Here is an 18,137-nt window from a genome sequence, read left to right on the forward strand (position 1 = left end):
TTTTCTTCAGGTCACATAGCTTTGATGGCAGTTTGATAATCAAATGCAGCACTTACCAAAAAGAAATCCATCTATTCCCGGATGCCCACTAGATAAATGATCAGAACAAAATAGTGGGAAGTTTTGTCAACTCAGCTTCAAGCTTTCTGAAAATTCAGGACTCTGTCCTGACTGAGGGTTGAAAATGATGTGCCTTTAGGTTACAGGGAATGTTGTAGTTTAAATGGGAATGCCGTCCCACTCCACCTCACCCCATGCACATGTCTTTGAACACTTGGTCCAAAGCAAGCTGCACCGTTGTGGGAGGTGATGGGACAATTAGGAGGTGAAGCCTCCCCAGAGGAAATAGGTGACTGGAGGCAGGCTGCATCACCCAGTTCTGCTTCCTATTCAGTCTCTGGTCCTGACTGCAGATGGAAGGTGGGCAGCTGGACTCCTGCTCTTGCTGCCATTGCCCTCCTTACCTACTTCATCTCTTCCCTGCCGTTATGGGACGATTCCCAGGAAACATATGCTAGAGTAAGCCCTTCCTCTTTAAGTTGCTTCCTGTCAGGATTTTGGTCATGATAATGAGAAAGGTAACTAACCAGGAATTCGGATCTGAGAAGTTGCTCTCGCTATGATAAACCTGGTTGTGTGGTTCTTTGGCATATGGAACGGATTTATGGGGAGAACATGCGTGGTGGTTTGAATACTCTATTAGGAGGTGCGGCCTTCTTGGGATATCGGTGGCCTTGTTGGATGAAGTGTGTCACTGTGTAGGAAGGCTTTCAGAGTTCTTAGTGTTCAAGCTCTGCCCAGTGCTGAACAGACTCCCTTCCTGGCTGCCTTTGAAAGACAATCTTTCCTGGTTACCTTTGGATCAAGATATAGAAATCTCCGCTCACCCAGCACCATGTCTGTCTGGATGCTGCTTCCCGTCATGATGATAATGGACTAAACCTCTGAACTGTAAGCCAGCCCCAATTAAACGTTGTCCTTTATAAGAATTGCCTTGGTCACAGCAATGGAAACCTAACTAACACAATGTGGAAGAGTTTGCAGCTTCGGGCTAGAAAATCCCTATAGTGCTTACAGAGTCATTCTGGCAGAAGTATAGAAGGTTGCTATCCCAAGGAAAATGCAGACAGCGGAAGCCTGGCTTGTGAGGTTTCAGGGAACAAGAATGCTATCAGAAACTGTGCTAAAGAGCATTTTTCCTAGCTCCTTTTCCTGTTCCTATGAGGAAGTGTCCTGATAAAACCCACTTAAAGGACAAAGGGTTTATTTGGGTCACAATTTGAGGATACAGACTGTAGTTACAGGAAGGTCCTGAAGGCAAAAGCTTCAGGCAGTGGGTCTTGTTTGATCCAGACAGGAAATAGAAAAGGGTGAGAGGATTCTTTCAGCTTGCTGTGCCATCTAGCCAATCTGTATGTAGCTAATACCCAGTACCTTCCCTTTGCCCAGGAAGATCAGGCGATTCGAAAGCTTCCGTTCAGAATGGGACCGGCATAGAAACAAGCTGATGGCGCTGGAGAGGTGGCTCAGACCTGTGTTCTTGCTGCTCTTACAGACCTGTGTTCAGTTCCCAGCACCCAACCGGGACAACTCACAATTGCCTGTAATTCCAGTGGATTCAAAACTCACTTCTGGCCTTCATGGGCCCAAGGCATGCACATGGTGCACATACATACATGCACACATACGTATACATAAAGTAAGGAGAAATAAATCTTGAAAAGGGAAACAAACTCAGGAGGACTCATTTCCTAAAACCTATCCAGATGTGTTGTATTCACTATTTTTGCTTCACAGTGAACAAAACACGTGGTATAGGCAACTTAAGGGAGGGTTTCTTCTGACTCAGTCTTTCAGACATTTCATTGTGTCACGTGAGTGGGCGCAGAGGAGCAGAACAACTCACACCATGGTGGTGAGGATGCAGGGGGACACTGGTAGAAGGAAGGGCCATCTATCCCCAATGCTCATCCTTAGAGACCTACTCCCTCATAGGAGGACTTTGAGCTCACTAACATTCCATAGTAAAAGGAGACAGTTCCATACACAGCCTCCTCCGCGTTCTAGAACTTCCCAGAATAGTGCCAGCAGCTGGGCTGCAGCACCCAGGACAGGGTCCCGTGAGGGACATTTCCGACTCAAACAGTAACAAATGCTTCCGGGTAAGCCAGGGAGGCCGGAGGCGGGGCGGGGCTTTGTGGGCTTCGCTGAGGTATCAGCTTCCCTAGGTCAGCTCCTCAGCCCACACTTCCAGTGCTCCCACCCCTGAGCCTCTCGCCCACCTGACTCCGCACACAGGACACTGCTTCTCATCACACCTCGTGTGTGTCTGGCTGTCTCATATGTCCCACTTCCTGGCTCTGCTCACCTCTCGGTGTCCTGGGAGTAAATGGAGACTGGCACATATTTCAGCCTGAGTAACCTCTGAGAGCGTGAGATCAGAGGCAAGGTACGAGGAAGCCATGCCCAAACAGCTATGCTTTCCCTAGTTCACGATTTCGCACAGGCGGCTCGGCTATTCTGTGAAATGTATGAAAACTTATTTAAAACTTTGCAAAGTCACTGTAATTAAAGAGCTCACTATCCTAGCCACATGTCAGAAGGTAGAAGCTTAAATAGTGGATGGTACTTGAACTATATACCCTCATTAAGGCTCTCATATACTTTTCGATGTCCAATAGTGGATTTGTAGCGGGTGGTAACTAGTTCCCTATGTCTATGGCAACATCATCTAAGGAAGCAGACTTACATTGTTAGGCATGCTAGCGCACGCCTTTAATCCCAGCACTTGGGAGGCAGAGGCAGGTAGATTTCTGAGTTCAAGGCCAGCCTGGTCTACAAAGTGAGTTCCAGGACAGCCAAGGCTATACAGAGAAACCCTGTCTCAAAAAACCAAACCAAACAAACAAACAAACAAAAGAAAAACAAATAAAAAACAAAAAACAAACAAAAAAGACAGTACCTGTAAAGTAGCATTTCTTGCTTAGTTATTCTAACTTAATCTTCGATTTTGGATATGGACAATATGGACAGCATGAGTCTAAAATTGTTCACTGACTACAGAAAATTCCAGAGGGTCTCCATGTTTATTTTGTGCACTGTACTAGCCTGCTTTTTGCATCAGCTTGACACAAGTTAGAGTCATCAGAGAGGAAGGAGTCTCAGTTGAGGAAATACCTCCAGGATATCCACTATGAGGCATTTTCTCAAGTAGTGATCAATGGAGGAAAGCCCAGCTCATGGTGGGTAGTGCCATCCCTGGGCTGGTGGTCCTGCCTGCTATAAGAAAGCAGGCTGAGCAAGCCAGGGGAAGGAAGCCAGTAAGCAGCCCTCCTCCACGGCCTCTGCATCAGCTCCTGCTTCCAAGTTCCTGCCCTGTGTGAGTTCCTATCTTGACTTCCTTCAATGATGAACAGCAATGTGCAAGTGTAAGCTAAATTAACCCTTCTTCCCCCACTTGCTTTTTGGTCACCGTGTTTTGTTGCAGCAAGAGAAACCCTAACTAAGACATGCATTGACTAAGCCAGGTGCTCAGATATTTAGAAAAACACTATTATGAATATTAGGGGATGTAATTTACATTTAAGTTGGTAGACTTTGGGCAAAGCAGATTGTCTTCCAGGTTGGAAGCCTGGATATTACAAGGAGGATTCTTTAGCTTATGGTTTTCACAGTTAATTTACAACACAGACTCTTCCTGGCCCCACCACAGTCTCCCTTTGAAGTTGAGCTTTGATCTGATCTTCTGAGTCAATAGCCACTAACCTCTCACTGGATTTTGAACTCACCAGCATTCCAAAGTCATTTCCTTTACACACACACACACACACACACACACACAACTTCTATTTCTCCGAAGGATCGTGGCTAATGCTATTTCTAAGTCAAATCGTGCTGTCTTCTTTCCCTAACTATTAGCCCTGTGCCCACTGACTTTGACATAAGGGTAACAGAGGAAACTTCTGCTTTTCTCAAATTCCATGATGCTATTGCTCCAGGTGACTTCTTTCCCAAAGCCAGCTAAATGAAGACTGAAAATGGAAGGTTGGGGGACAGGGGAGTTACTGGAGAGAAGATTCACCAATAAAGAGCGTGTCCTCTCAGAGAGGACCCTAGTTCAGTTCCTTGCGCCCATGTAGCAGGCTCAGAACAGTTTCATATTGGTGCTGATTGTGTAGAAGCCTGACAAGGTCTACCCCACCCCCAACCCCCATATCATTTTATCTCCTTTTCATACAATATTAGCACATTCCTACTTGGTGAACAGGAAGACTGATCTACACATTAACGCATGTACATCCTGGAATGATACAGAACATCCAATGTCAAGTATGTCTATGCTCTTTATTTAGTATTCTCCAAAGTATCGACATGACTAGATATGACAGCAATGTCAGTTTTCCCAGGGACACCTCCTATGCGAGGCTCTCCTCCACCAATTACCACGCCCTGAAAGTTAAAACATTTAAAAGAAAACTTTAAGAAAGCTGACAAATCTCCCTACCCTGGTATCATTCAGAAATTAAGTCCAGAAAGTCTCCAAAGTGCTGGGAGGAACCACTTCGCCTCGCTCCGCCCTTTGCCACGTCCACGCCCTCAACTGGCGGAGGGGCGGAGCCCTCCAAGTCAATCCCTTTTCTTCCGGGCCCTCCTTCCGCGCGTCTTTCAAAGACTTCCTCCGAACCAATGAGCAGTCAGAGGCTGAGCAAGGCCCCGGAGTAAGAAACAGAGCGAGGATATGATTGGTTGCTGGAACGCCCCGCGCCACCTCCTACGTGGGCGGACCAATGGACTGACGGGGGCGGGCTCTTCGCGGGCGGCGTTGTGAAGGCTGCGAGGGCGGCGGCACTGGTTAAGGCGTGTGGCGACCCGCGATGAAGCCGGTGAGTGGGGCCGGCGGGACCCGAAGGATCCTCGCCACGGGGCCAGACGCTGAACCGCCTCGGCTGCGTTGCTGGGCGGCCAGCTCTGCGACTCGCACAGTAACCGCCCTGCGCGTCGGGGAGGCGGAGTGGCGGAGCTGTGGCACTGCGGTTCGCTGCCCACCTGAGGGGCCTCATGATGACCCTGCCAGAGAGGGCCAAGCCATTCAGCTTGACAGCTCGGATGCAGAGGCTGTCACGGCCGGGGTTGTGGGTGGCTTGATGCCTCAGATGCAGAGGCTGTCACGACCCCGTTTGTGAGTGACATCACGATAGCCACCCTCCCTCAAAAATCTTCTGGCACTGCGTCTTGTTTCCTGCAGATCAGAATCCCTGGGCGTGAGGAAAGCAGGGACGTCTAAGCCCGTTAGGATTTATCGACACCTGGCTGGGAGGGGTGGCGTGAAGAGCACACAAGCTTAAAATCTGGTTTTATAGGAGAAAGAAAAGGGGTCTTAGCTATGACTTGGAAGCCCCACCTGACATATCGTTTCTACCTCATAGCTGACACTCCACCTAAAGGCTTCATTTGGGTTCCGTTGAGTTTTATACCAAAGAGCAATCCAAAGAAACCGCAATCTATAATTTCAGTCAGTTATCATCTGTTCCTCCAGCAAGATCTTTCTAGAAGAGCTTGAAAACCAAGCAGTCAGGTGGTTGGTTACTCTTGCAAATATGGTGTCCACTGTGTCAGCTGCCTACCGACTGCATTGTCACCAGAGGAAGAGTGAGCTATCTGACCTCTGGTATAGAGGAACTGAACACACGTAGAGCTCGCTATTTCCTCCTCTCTTGAGATCTACCTGCTCTGGCATGCACAAGTGAGTCCTCGGTCGTCCACTGCTGCCTGGGAAGGTGTAGATCTGGATGGCTGTGGGAATCACACAGCCGCAGTCTACTTTCTCCTTTTGACATTCTTTAAAACTGATATTTTTGTATACACGTATTGTTCAAATGTCTGATCTCAGATGGTTCCAATTAGGGAGTGGAAAGGGTTTTTTTTTGTTTTTGTTTTTCCTTCCACGTAGAAATGCTGCATCCAGAACTGAGATACACCTGCTTAGAGCAGCATAGAAGGTCCATCTGGATTCTTGTAATCCACTCATTCATAAAGATAGGGGAGACTGGCTCATCTGTATGTCTACTCAGTTGCTAAGCAATATGGTGGGTTTGTTTGTTTGTTTGTTTTGGGTTTTTTGCTTTTGTTTTTTTTAGAAAGGGGATGAGCAGTGTCCACTGGCTTTGTCTCTTCTGTGTCATCTCTACTGAATACACAATCCTCCACCCTTCCACCCATATTGTGTTTTCTTTTGAGCCAGCCTGGCCATGTATACCACTGCTCTAGAACTTGTGCCTCAGTCTCCCCAATGCTGAAATCAAAGCTTTGCACCATCATACCTGCCTTAGCTCTTGAATTTTCACACTGACTGCTTTAACTTCCTAGTCTACCTACAAACCTGCAGTTTCTTTCTTCAGAGCTTAGCTCAATGGTCTCTAAGAACCCCTTCTCTGCTCCCTAAATGCTCAGTCATTCCTTCCATTCTACAGCACATGGTTTCTGCTAGTTTCATACCTTTGCCATCCTGTAACCTTGCACACCGCTGTCTCTTTAGCTGTGCTAAAGGTAGACAGCATATCACAGGGTCTTCAGGTCTTCAGAGCACAAACATCAGAGGGTCTAAGGAATGTCTGAGATGGAATGGGCAAATGGTACTTCAGAATTGAGGAAAGCTGATAGAGGATAAACTTAGGTTCCTTGTCTGATATTAAACAAGGACCAGTTCCAGGAACCAGATAGTCTTTTGGTCTAACCCAGTTCTACCCAATGTACAGTAGTACTGTGATTAATCAAATACTCAGCAGTAATAGTTCACTATTGATATTGCTGATCTGATAGCCCAGATTAATGACCGAGAAAACTGCAAATATTAATTCAGTGGGTGTTTAATCATGGATCAGCTATGTGGAGATTATATGCAAATGTTCCTTTTAGTAATTTAATATAGCATTTCTTTTGAAGCCCATTTCAATACAAGCAAGTGAGTTTGATTCTTCGGACGAAGAACCTGTTGATGAAGAACAGACTCCAATCCAAATTTCATGGTATGTCAGCATTTCAGTGGTGAGTTACAATAGTTAATGTTACATCAACTGACAATATCACGTATTCTCTGTGTCAGTTAAAGAATTTTAATCTTTAAGAGATTTTCTTTCTCCATGTTTTATATTATTATCTGATAGGACCAAAACTACACTTTCCTCTTTTAGTCCTTTACACATTGAGGGGGAAAAAAACCTCTTTGTAACTGCAAGTAAATAGAGGAAGATTTCTTTAAAAATGATTTCCAACCAAGATTTATGTATTCTTTTTAGAGTTAGAGAAACAGTAATACCATCTGGGTGGTGGTAGCACATAGCTTTAATCCCAGCAGAGGCAGAGGCAGGTGGAACTCTGAGTTCAAGGCCAGCCTAGTCTACAGAGCAAGTTCCAGGACAGCCAAGGCTACACAGAAACCCTATCTCAACAAACAAACAAACAAAAACAAAAAATGCTTCTGAGAGAAACAGTAATGCCCAAAATAGGATATTTAATAATTAATCAGTAAATTAAATCCTACTTAATATTGGTCACAATGATGCACCTATTAGCAGACCATTTAAAAAAAAGCTGTATCAGTATAACTGAATTTCTACCCGACATACATGACTTAAGGGAGGAAGGTTCATTTTAGCCCATCATTTTTTGAGATTTCCATCCGCTGTAGCAGGGGGCAGGTGCATGGCGGGACACAGGAACTCAGACCATGGTTGCCAGGAAGCAGAGTAGAATGGTAACATGAAGTAGCCAGGGAGGGACATGCCCCAACATGTTCTCCAGCCAGCCAACCACTCTTCCCCACTCACCTTCCATTGTCTATTCTTTAGGTTAGGACCTCCAGGACAGGTGCACCTTACCAGACCCTTAGGCAGCTCTTGGTGCAGTTAGGTGGACCATCGTCAATCAGTTCCCAAGTCATGGCATGAGACTTATGGTCACGCCAGGGTGTCTGCAACCAGCAACTTAACCGTACCTCTCATCCCCATAAAGCCAGTAGTCTTACCAGGATATGGCTTAACTCGTGCCCCAGCACCGGAAATTAAACTTCTGATCGCTTTCCCTCCACAGGAAGAGTGAGGGACTGAATATTGTCTTTTATTCTGTCATCAAATAAGTAGTACCTTTTATTCAAAACTAAGTCTAGTTCTCCATCCCAGCTGCTGTCTCTACGATGGCGCTGGCCCTTGTCAGCACTCATCTCCTGACACACAGGTGGGGAGCCTCCGTCCCTGGGTACTGTAAACTAGGACTGTGGGGTCTAGAAACATTTTCCATTTTAATCAAAAGTATTCACAATAAAGAATGGTATCCTGTTCTCTTCATATGAAATTATATCTATAAGGTGATTTTACCCAGAAAAGTTTAACACTGCAAAATTAATATTAAGATTAAAACGAATTTTCCAGTTCGTTTAACTAAGGTTCCTATTGACTGAGTACCTCCGCTTCTGAAATCTCAAATAGCCCAAGTGCAAAGCTTTCATGAGACTCACACGAACACTTGAGAAGATATTTTTATTTTGAGAATTTTGACTTTTAGGTATTCAAATTGGGATGCTCAGTTGGTCAGGTCTATGCAATTCTTCTAGCATCTCAAAACTGAAAAACATTTGGCCCTAAGCTTTGGGGATCATACCACAGGGTTGCTGGCTCTACCTGTAGAGTGTTCAGGAACCATTACCTTCATGGTAAACTCTCAACTTGCTCTTTTAGATTTACTTGGCATTAAAGTAGGTCAGTCCCCATTTCCGTACTTTTGCTCACTGCAGGCCTTCCTTCCCTGTTCCCCAGGCTAACTATAGACTGGTGGTTTGTGACTGCTGTAGATGTTAATGCAGCCTTCCTTACTCTGGGGCAGATGCTCTTGTTGGGCAGGCTCAATTTCCATTTGTACAATTTTAAAAACTAAGCTTGATAAATTTCCCTTCACAGGCTACCTCTGTCACGAGTGAATTGTTCCCAGTTTCTCGGTTTATGTGCTCTTCCAGGTAGGTGAGAACACTCGGGTGGCTTCCTACAAATATGAGGGCAGATCTTGGTGAGCTGACAGGTGGCTCAGTGCATACAGACTGGTGAGCTTGTTTAGAGAAGCCTTCAGGAACACCTTCTGCATCCAGGGCTACATTTCTAACTTTCCCAATTCAGTGGTACTTAAAGGCAGGTACAAATGAGGTTAAGACCATGGCCAGGAACTCCTGCTCCTGGACTCCTTTATTGAAATTTACCAGTCTCCACAGCTATGTTTCTAAGAGTCAGAAATTAATATGTACAGTTAAAATGGAATTGAAACACGAATAGCTATGTGACTTTTTACAGTAGCTTGTATATATGTTCAAATATGCTTTCTTATACAACTGATTGTAAAACACTGATTATAAAGAACTGATTCGTTTTTTTACTTGCCTTATCTGTAGGTTGTAAATTTAAAGATGTTAGAAGAAATATTCAGAAAGATACAGGTAGGTTCACTGTGACAAAAGCCTACTACTAGTCTTGTTTTAAGCCTGAAATCTGTCAAACTGTATTCTCTTCTCAATATATAAAATAAATTATTTTGGCATTTCTGTGAACTTCTCGAATGTGAAGAGGTATCTGTGACAGGCCGAGGAGTCATCATTTATATGAACACAACACATGGCAGACTATGTCTGTTTGAGGGAGAAAAGTATGTAAATAGAAAACCTGCCTTTGACCCCAGCAAAGAGGCAGGCAGATATCTGTGCATTCAAGGCCAGCCTGGTCTCCATAGCAAGCTCCAGGCTAGCCAGAGGATAGCAAAAACAAAACGGATGAAAAGAGACTAATACTTGAATTGACCCTTGTGGAATTTACAAACATGTTCTGCATTTGGTACACATACAACGATAGGAGTTAGCTTAGTTAGTTTCATTTGAAGGATATGTAAGTTATAAGCAATACTATTTAAATCATTGGTTCAGAACTAATATTACACATTTTGGAATTTCCTATTTATTTAGCAACTTTTATAAAAAGAAGATTCTAGTTTTTTCATTAACTTTCTTTTTTTTTTTAAACAATGAAGTCACACATAAAATCCATTATATAGAACAGATCAAAATACCTGGTGAGGAAGGCCTAGAATGTCCCCGAAAGCCACCATATTAGAATCTACTCAGTGTGGACAGAAGACATTATAGAAAATTACTCCCTCTTCTGAAAGCTTTACTAACGTAACTACGTGTTAAAATTATTTTACAATTGTAAAAATATACAATGTTTAGGCCACATTGCCTTCATTTCCACCTTCCTTCTCTCTTTAGATCTTTTCCTTACCCCACATAACCTCTGTTCTACTTTCCTATTATATATATTATCTATACTACATTATATATTTCTAGGAATATCATATATATATATTCACACATATATATACACACACATATATATGTATATCCACACGAGAGAAAATATAAAATCATGCAAATTATTAGTAAAATCACTTTGATCTTTATTCTCTTTGCCGTTAAAACAAAGTGTATGAAGTGCACTTCAACTGCAAAACTTTGTACTTAGAATAGATGAATGTCGACAGTTGGGGCTCGGAATTATTTATTTTGAAATGAATAATCCAGAATGAATATTAGTGGTTAAAAGTGGGTACTGCTTTTGCAGATGACCAGTGTTCAGTTCCACATCGGGTAGCTTAGGACTACCTGTAACCCCAGATCCCAGAGACCCACAGCCCTCTGGCCTCCACAGGCCCCTGCACACACATGCATATACCCCCAAACTGACATACATTTATATGCACAGTTAAAAAAAGAAAATCTTTTTTTTTAAGTTCCAGTGTAAAATCTTATAAAAATATTTCTTGGTTCCCACTATTAAGATGAAAAGAGCTAAACCATATAAGGTTAGTGCAGCTAATGCCTTATTTTCTCAAGACCTAGTCAACAGAAGTAAGTCCACATTAGTGTGGTATGGTACAGAACAGGGGAAGAATACAGGAGCTATGGCTAGAGATAACTTATGATGCTTGCCTGAGTGTCAACATGACTGATTTCATGGGGGTAAGGGAGAGAGACTTAAAAATAATGCTATCTATTCCTTCTCAAGAGTTTAAATGTTAAGACAGTATTTATTGCAAGGGGAAAAAAAACTAAGTTTCTATGCAAAAATATCAATACCATCCACCAATCACTCAAAAGCATTTTACTCACAAATGAGTGTGGTTCAGCTTTTGTCCCAGGTTTTTTCATTAGATATTTCACACTTACAAAGTTTCACCTGTTACTACTTTAGCTGAAGAACATAATTCCCTATTCTCTCTCTTGATCGTATTTAAATGTGTCCTGTTTTATGCACGCATCTGTGTGTGTCTTGGTCTGTTGGCAGAAGAACTAAAGAGCTACGGGATCCAAGACGTGTTTGTTTTCTGCACCAGAGGGGAGCTGTCAAAATATAGAGTCCCAAACCTTCTGGACCTCTACCAACAATATGGAATTGTCACCCATCATCATCCGATCCCAGATGGAGGGACTCCCGACATTGGCAGCTGCTGGGAAATCATGGAGGAGCTGGCCACCTGCCTCAAAAACAACCGGAAAACCCTGATACAGTACGTTCTTCCCTGGGTACCACACAGCAGCTCTCCCTCCTCTGCCGTCAGGACAAAGCTAATGCATGGGAAGAGCACGACAGGCCTGGGACAGAGGAAGCACTCACGCACTTTCTGTTTCCACACTTCAAGGGTACTACTGGCCACGAGCAGAGCTGCGAGTGTTTAGACTAGACATTTCTCCTTTCCTCCTGTGGCATTGCTCCTGGTCTGTCATGTCTCTTAACTTGTCATCTCAGCCTTTTCAGTAGCAAGGAAGTCACTTGCTTGTCTTTCAAAATTCACAGAAAAAAAAAAATTTTTTTTTCCTATTCAGTAAGTGGTCTTTTGAAATATGACTTCAACGGGCTAGTAAGAGCATCAGTTGGCAAAGTGCTTGCCACTGAGGTGTGCGGGCCTGAGGCTGACCCCAGCACCCGTGAAAAAGCCTTGCATAGTGGAGTCCCATAAAAAACAGCATACCTATCATGAGGTAACCCAAAGGCAAAATTTCAGAATACACAACTGTGTATAATTTCTTTGTAAGTATATGCAAAATAGTACCAGATGTAGCTATTTAAAAAATAAGAGTGTTTAGGACCATTTTTGAAACAGATTCTAAACTTGTTTTTCAAAGATCCTAAAGCAACTTGTATCTTTGCAGATATCAAGGCAGTTGAGTTTTGTAAGGCTCAGGAAATTCTACCCCAGCAGGTTCCAGCAGCCAATTTCCCTACCTGATGCTTAAACAGAAAAGCTCGGTGGATGGATGATCCTGCATTGGGAGAATGCGTCAGGCTCCCCTAAGTGGTGGCTGACGGCTGGGCTTTTCCCTAGTTCCCTACAATATGCTTCTGAGGATCTTTGAAGGTGATTTAAAGGAATGTCTTCCAGCTTTGATCAATGTTTTCCTGGAAGGTGTTGTTTTGCAGAACTGTTTGGTGGTAGGTCATTTCCACTAGCACTCAGAGGTTTCTCTCTCCAGCCTGTGTTCTGAGCCCTTTATAAACACTGCCTCGAGCAACCCTCACTCTGATACAGGTTCTATTAGTACCACCATTTCACAGATAAAAGATAAGAAAGCCAGCTCGAGGACCGTGGCCAGTGTCAGGATCTGAGCCTAGTCCTTTGTGACTCCCCTTATGCTTGCACCAGAGGAAGGATGATTGTATGCTGGCACTTGCTCCAGAACTACTCAGATTTTACCAAGAGGACAGAGAGGCTTGATTCCTACTTGTTTAATGTTCCCTCAGATGTAGGGTTTGGGGTTCAGTAGTCACTAAGGCCCTCTTTGACCCTTAGAGGAATTCAGAGCACCTCCCAACATGAATGAGCACGCACTGCTTCTGGTGACAACTCAGCAATGCTGATCTGAGTGCAGGGGGCTATAGCCAGAGTTGGAGAGCTAAACAGAAGGCAGACAGAGTAAGTCTTGAGTTGTAACTTGGGAGAAAACGAAAATAAACAAACTTCAAAACTCTCTTTCTCTTTCAGCTGTTACGGAGGACTTGGAAGATCCTGTCTTGGTAAGAAATATATTTTCATTAACTGTTTAACTTCAAAGTAGGCAAACTCCTGTTTGGGGGCCTTACCTCACGCTATATAGAGAGGAGAGAAAAGCCACAATATAAGTTTACCAAACCCCAAACAAAGAAGGAATAATAGCAATGAAGTATAGTTATTTACTGTCTGTTAATTTTAAAGAGTACTGCCAAAAAAAAAAAAACAAAACACCAAGAAATGCCTCACTGTAGTAATTATTATAAAACAGTATAAACAAGATCCAAATTAACGACCTTTGTAAAAGAAAGAACATTGTCAAAATGAAAGGCTGTATATAGAATAGGAAAAGAAAAATTGCACACCATGTATTTGATAAGGGAATATACAACTCAGTATACAGAGACCAACATGGCAATTTTAAATAGTGAGCAAAGGATCTAAGTAAACATGTCCCCAAAATACACAGGCAGACAGCACAGAAAGCGATGCCCTGCAATGGCAGCCTGCAGGGTGGCTGTGGTGTGCAAAATCAGTGAGCAGCCCGAGAACCAGGAACCTGTGCTGCTGCTGCTGCTGCTGCTGCTGCTCTGCTGGGAATGCAGCACAGTGCAACTGCTCTGTAAAGCTCTTCTTTTCCTCAGCTCCAGAGTTACCATGACTCAAAACTCCACTCCTAGCTCCAGACCCAGGAAAAACAGAGCACACATTCACACAGAAATGTGTGGGCCACTGCTTATAGCAGCTGTGCGGCTAGACGAGGCTAACTTTTGAGAGTGCAGGATAAAGGGCCTCAGTCTTTTATCTTTTAGTCCATGTGCTCACACTGAATGGAGTTTGCTGCAACGGAAGTCTAACTGACTATCAAGTCTGCAACAAAATCAAGCCAGTTTCTTAATAGTCCGTTCTTTTCTGTCATGTTCTCAGTAGCTGCTTGTCTCCTCCTATACTTGTCTGACTCAATCTCACCACAGCAAGCCATAGACAGCCTTCGAGATGTCAGAGGATCTGGGGCGATACAGACCATCAAGGTAAGAACTGGGCTGTTCTGTCTGCTGCATTGATGGCCTCTTTCAAATACAATGTAGTGGGTGTAAGAGAACCATGAGCTCAATTTCCAAAGCTGTGATGCACATGCACACACAAGTGTACACACACACACACACACACACACACACACACAGAGGTTTATCTTTTCTACTTACAATTAAATTCTGCACTTTACCCTCTTAGGGATCTGTGATTGTTCAGCCTCTGTCCCAGTCAGTACCCATGCTGATGCTCAGACTCAGCCAGGAAATGGCTACTATAAACATTTTTCTTGGGTGGAATTGTATCCCAAGCAATTTATATACCCTACTGTGCTGCTGAGATGTTGATGAATGCTGTCAAAACTGTAGAGCAATACTTTATTGTACGTTGCCATGGATACTGGATACCTTCCATTCTCCTAAACACTTGAACAACAGGGCAGCAGTACCACCCAGGCTGTGACAAATCATGTTACCCAAGCCCACTGATGACACTGCTTGTGCACGCCTCTAAAGTTCATGTCTTACTGTGCCAGGTGCCCTGTCTAAGCTTTAGGTTGTCATCAGAATGCTACCCTCCCCCTTGGCTGCCTGACTCTGAGTCTGCCTCCCTGGGCTTAGAGGTCTAGTCCAGCTTCAAGTACCAAGACTCACTATACTCATTCACCCTTCCAGCCAAGCAGCCTGCTCTCAAGGTCTAAATATAGCCATCCACAAAATAAACCTTACCTGATGCACTTCTCTACACAGATTCTGAAACCAGAGCTCCCTTTATTCTGTTAACATCAAATGCTTCAAATTTAGGAAGGTCTCTTTCAAACAAAATCCAGTCAGATAGGTATGAATTATACATATGTCACATCTTCCATGTCACCGAGAATGGAAGCCACACTAATATGGGTGTTGGCCCATTACCTAGGTATTTCGTGGCTAAGGGGCCCTCACCACCTCTCCCAAGGAAAGCTAGCAGTACAGTTCATTATCAGGAATGATGGCTGTCAGAGCTATCTTTTGGAAAGGTATTTAAACTTCAATAAACTGCTTAAAGTACTTAGCTTATCTATATAGTGATGTTTGGTTTTTTTTAACTTTTTATGAAAATCATTCCAAATGGACTGTCATCAAAAGCACCAGTCACTCTTAGACTGTGTCATTGTTGTTACAAAGAACACCCTCCTCAGTGCTCAGTGGGGAAAAACCACCAGCAGAAAGGTAGGCCCTTCCACACTGGACAGCAGATTCACTTTGAATCTTAGTCCCCGCAGCAAAGGAAGGAGTCTACAGAATGTGCCCCTGCCACGCTCTCCCTCAGCCAACATCTCTTCCCCTTCCCAAGTCCAATTAAAGGTTCAGAAACATTTGCTCTTAGCTAGGCATGGAGTCTACTCTGATCCTAGATTTCTGCAGTATATTCAACATATCTTTACTCTTTTTCAGCAATATAACTATCTTCATGAATTCCGGGATAAATTAGCTGTGTATCTATCATCAAGAGATTCACTATCAAGATCTGTGTCCAGATAATGAAGATCCCAAATAAACAAGCACATCTAAGGTCTCTAAGTTCTCCAGCATAGTCTGTATTGGAGCAAACTACGAGTGTTCACCATAGTGAACATAAATGTTTTGTACAGATCCTCCTAATGCTTGAGTCATGAATTCGGTGTTGTATCACAGCAGAGGGCAGCAGAGCTGGTACACTGTTGTCCGTCTAGACATACACTGGCTGTTCCATCTTACCTAGAGATAGTGCCAGGGAAAGGAAGATGAATACTGAGGTGTCACAGTTTGCCACACTTTGGCCTCATTTGACTATCAGTACTAGGCACGTGCATAGTGATAAAAATGAAGTGTTTGGTTGGGCAGTGCTAGCATACACCTTTAGTCCCAAGACTCAGAAAAACAGGTAGATTCTGAGGTCAAGGCCAGTCTGGTCTACAGCTTGAGTTTCAGGACAGCCACAGTGCTACACAGACAAATACTATCTAGAAAAAAGAAAAGAATTTCCTGTAAGCACACTCGTATCTAACTTTAACGTGTATATACTTATGTGGGCACAACCACGACACAGTTCATGCTGAGGTCAGAGGACAACATGCTAGAGTCAGCTCTCCACTTTCACCACATGGGCTCCAGGATTAAATTCAGGTCATTGAGCTTGCTGGCCAGTGCTTTTATCAACTGAGCCTTCTCACAAGCATACCCTGCTTCTCCCCTGAAGATCTGTTTTTTTCTACTTCACTGACTTACAGAATTATAAGGGACTGTGAGTTTTAGAGTCAGCTCCCTCCCAGAGCACCAGCACAACGCACCACCAAGGAGACAATGCACTGTTTCAATATACAATGGATAGATTTATTTTTATGGCTTTTTTTTTAAAGATAGGGTCTTACTACATAGACCAAGTTAGTCTTGAACTCACAGAAATCCACCTGCTTCTGCCTCCCAAGTGCCAAGATTAAAGGCATACATCACCATGCCTAGCCAGCTTCTAGAAGTTAAGATTCTTATGAGAATACTAAGAAAGATGGGAGAATCACACACCACTAGTATCTAATGTTTAAGCCAGGGACTCAAATCAATCTCAAATGTTTGAGACTTTAAGTACAGGCTACAATTATAGACTAGCCTTCACAATTCTGCTATTCCAATCAATTTTAAAATCACAGTACTTATTAAGTTTTAGATAGTCACTGAAACTGGCACTAGCAAATCTCTGTGTGGGCATGTGCATGTGTATGGATATATATGGAAGTCAGAGGTTTTCTTCAAGACCTGTCCACTGTGCTTCTTGAGATAGGGTCTCTCATTTGCTACAGCTAGCCAAGTAGGGTAGACTGTCCATGAGCCGCAGGACCCTCCTGTCTCCAAGTCCCCAGCACTGGGACGACAAATACACATCAGACTTTTATGTGGGTATAAGGACCAAATACAGGCTCTCATGCTAACTCTACCTAACAGGACTCCCTCCACACCAGCAAATCCCGGTCACTCCCATCCAGTATAGTGCTTACTTATGAGTACTTACGGAGGAAACATTTCATACGCAACTGGATTTTCAGAGGATGCACTCTCCGTTCCCACTGCAAGTGTCTTGTTAATCTGCTACAGTCAAAATGCTTGACTAAAATTTTAAAATCAAGCATTCAGCTTGATTTTTTTTTTTAATCAAAAAAAAAAATTATCAGCAAAGGGAAATACGTTATTAGTCCTGAAACACACTTGTGTACTGAACTTTAAAGACGTGCAATGCAAACATTCTAAGGAAAGTATTTTTACTGCCCAAACTATGATGTACCTGAAAGCAGTGCAGGCAGAGAAGGCAGACAATACAGGGACCTGGTCTTGTGCACGCCAATGCTAGCTGCATTTGAAACTGGCACAGACTCCACAGACTCAACCATCACCTGCACAGGGAGTGCCTGAGGCAGATTTTATTAAATATGCAAAAGCAAAAAGAGGAAGCTCTCAGGAGTAGGACAGGGCTAAGTAGAGAGTTTTCTTTGGACAGTGGTATAGCACCGACAAGCTTAGATTTTAACAAACCATGCACTACACAGCTAACTATATTTCACGATTTTCTGTGTTTTTCTAAGACTTAGCATCTACTCAGTCATCGATCCATTTAAGAAACTCTCATTGCCAGAATACATGAGCACAATCAAACACATCTGTACAGTGAGTGGCACTGACATCTGGGAGACAGCCATTCTTCTGCATGTCTTCTACAATGTGTATCAAGAAAGCGAACGTAGAACAAAACCCTCGCACTACCTCAGACCCACTGCCTTGTGGCCAATACTTTGCAAAGTAAATGGAATAAAAGCTGTTATATACATTCCTTTCAGGCACAAGGTGGAGATACCTGAATTTTAGTCAAAGTAAATGGCTATGAGAAATACAGTCAACAAATCCAGCCACAGAACATCTTTCTCTGTAGGCATCACTCTGGGAGGCTGTTCAAAATCATGTACTACGTTACACTACTAAGAGACACTTAACTGCTGGTCTGGTTGCAAATCAATTGGT

The 18,137-nt window shown here is 43.4% G+C and overlaps 1 protein-coding gene across 2 annotated transcripts; it reads left to right on the forward strand.

The window, feature by feature from the left end:
- Positions 1–4,775: 4,775 nt before the first annotated feature.
- Cdkn3 (cyclin dependent kinase inhibitor 3) lies at positions 4,776–15,666 on the forward strand. 2 transcript variants are annotated; one of them, XM_021181729.2, is made up of 8 exons: positions 4,776–4,883; positions 6,943–7,025; positions 8,952–9,007; positions 9,434–9,478; positions 11,376–11,598; positions 13,072–13,103; positions 14,005–14,108; positions 15,546–15,666. In XM_021181729.2, the coding sequence occupies exons 1-8, from the start codon at positions 4,875–4,877 to the stop codon at positions 15,630–15,632; spliced, it is 639 nt and encodes a 212-aa protein (XP_021037388.1). In that variant the 5' UTR covers positions 4,776–4,874; the 3' UTR covers positions 15,633–15,666. The 2 variants fall into 2 exon arrangements, with proteins under 2 accessions (XP_021037388.1, XP_021037389.1); XM_021181730.1 differs by having other exon boundaries at positions 14,008–14,108.
- The last annotated feature ends 2,471 nt before the right edge of the window (positions 15,667–18,137 follow it).

The sequence above is a fragment of the Mus caroli genome, chromosome 14, assembly GCF_900094665.2.
Source record: "Mus caroli chromosome 14, CAROLI_EIJ_v1.1, whole genome shotgun sequence".
Lineage (NCBI taxonomy): Eukaryota > Metazoa > Chordata > Mammalia > Rodentia > Muridae > Mus > Mus caroli.

Coding starts and splice junctions, on each gene's coding strand:
- Cdkn3 (XM_021181729.2), top strand. Junction 13,104..14,004: donor ACTTGGAAGATCCTGTCTTG/GTAAGAAATATA, acceptor TCATGTTCTCAG/TAGCTGCTTGTCTCCTCCTA. Junction 14,109..15,545: donor GGGCGATACAGACCATCAAG/GTAAGAACTGGG, acceptor ACTCTTTTTCAG/CAATATAACTATCTTCATGA.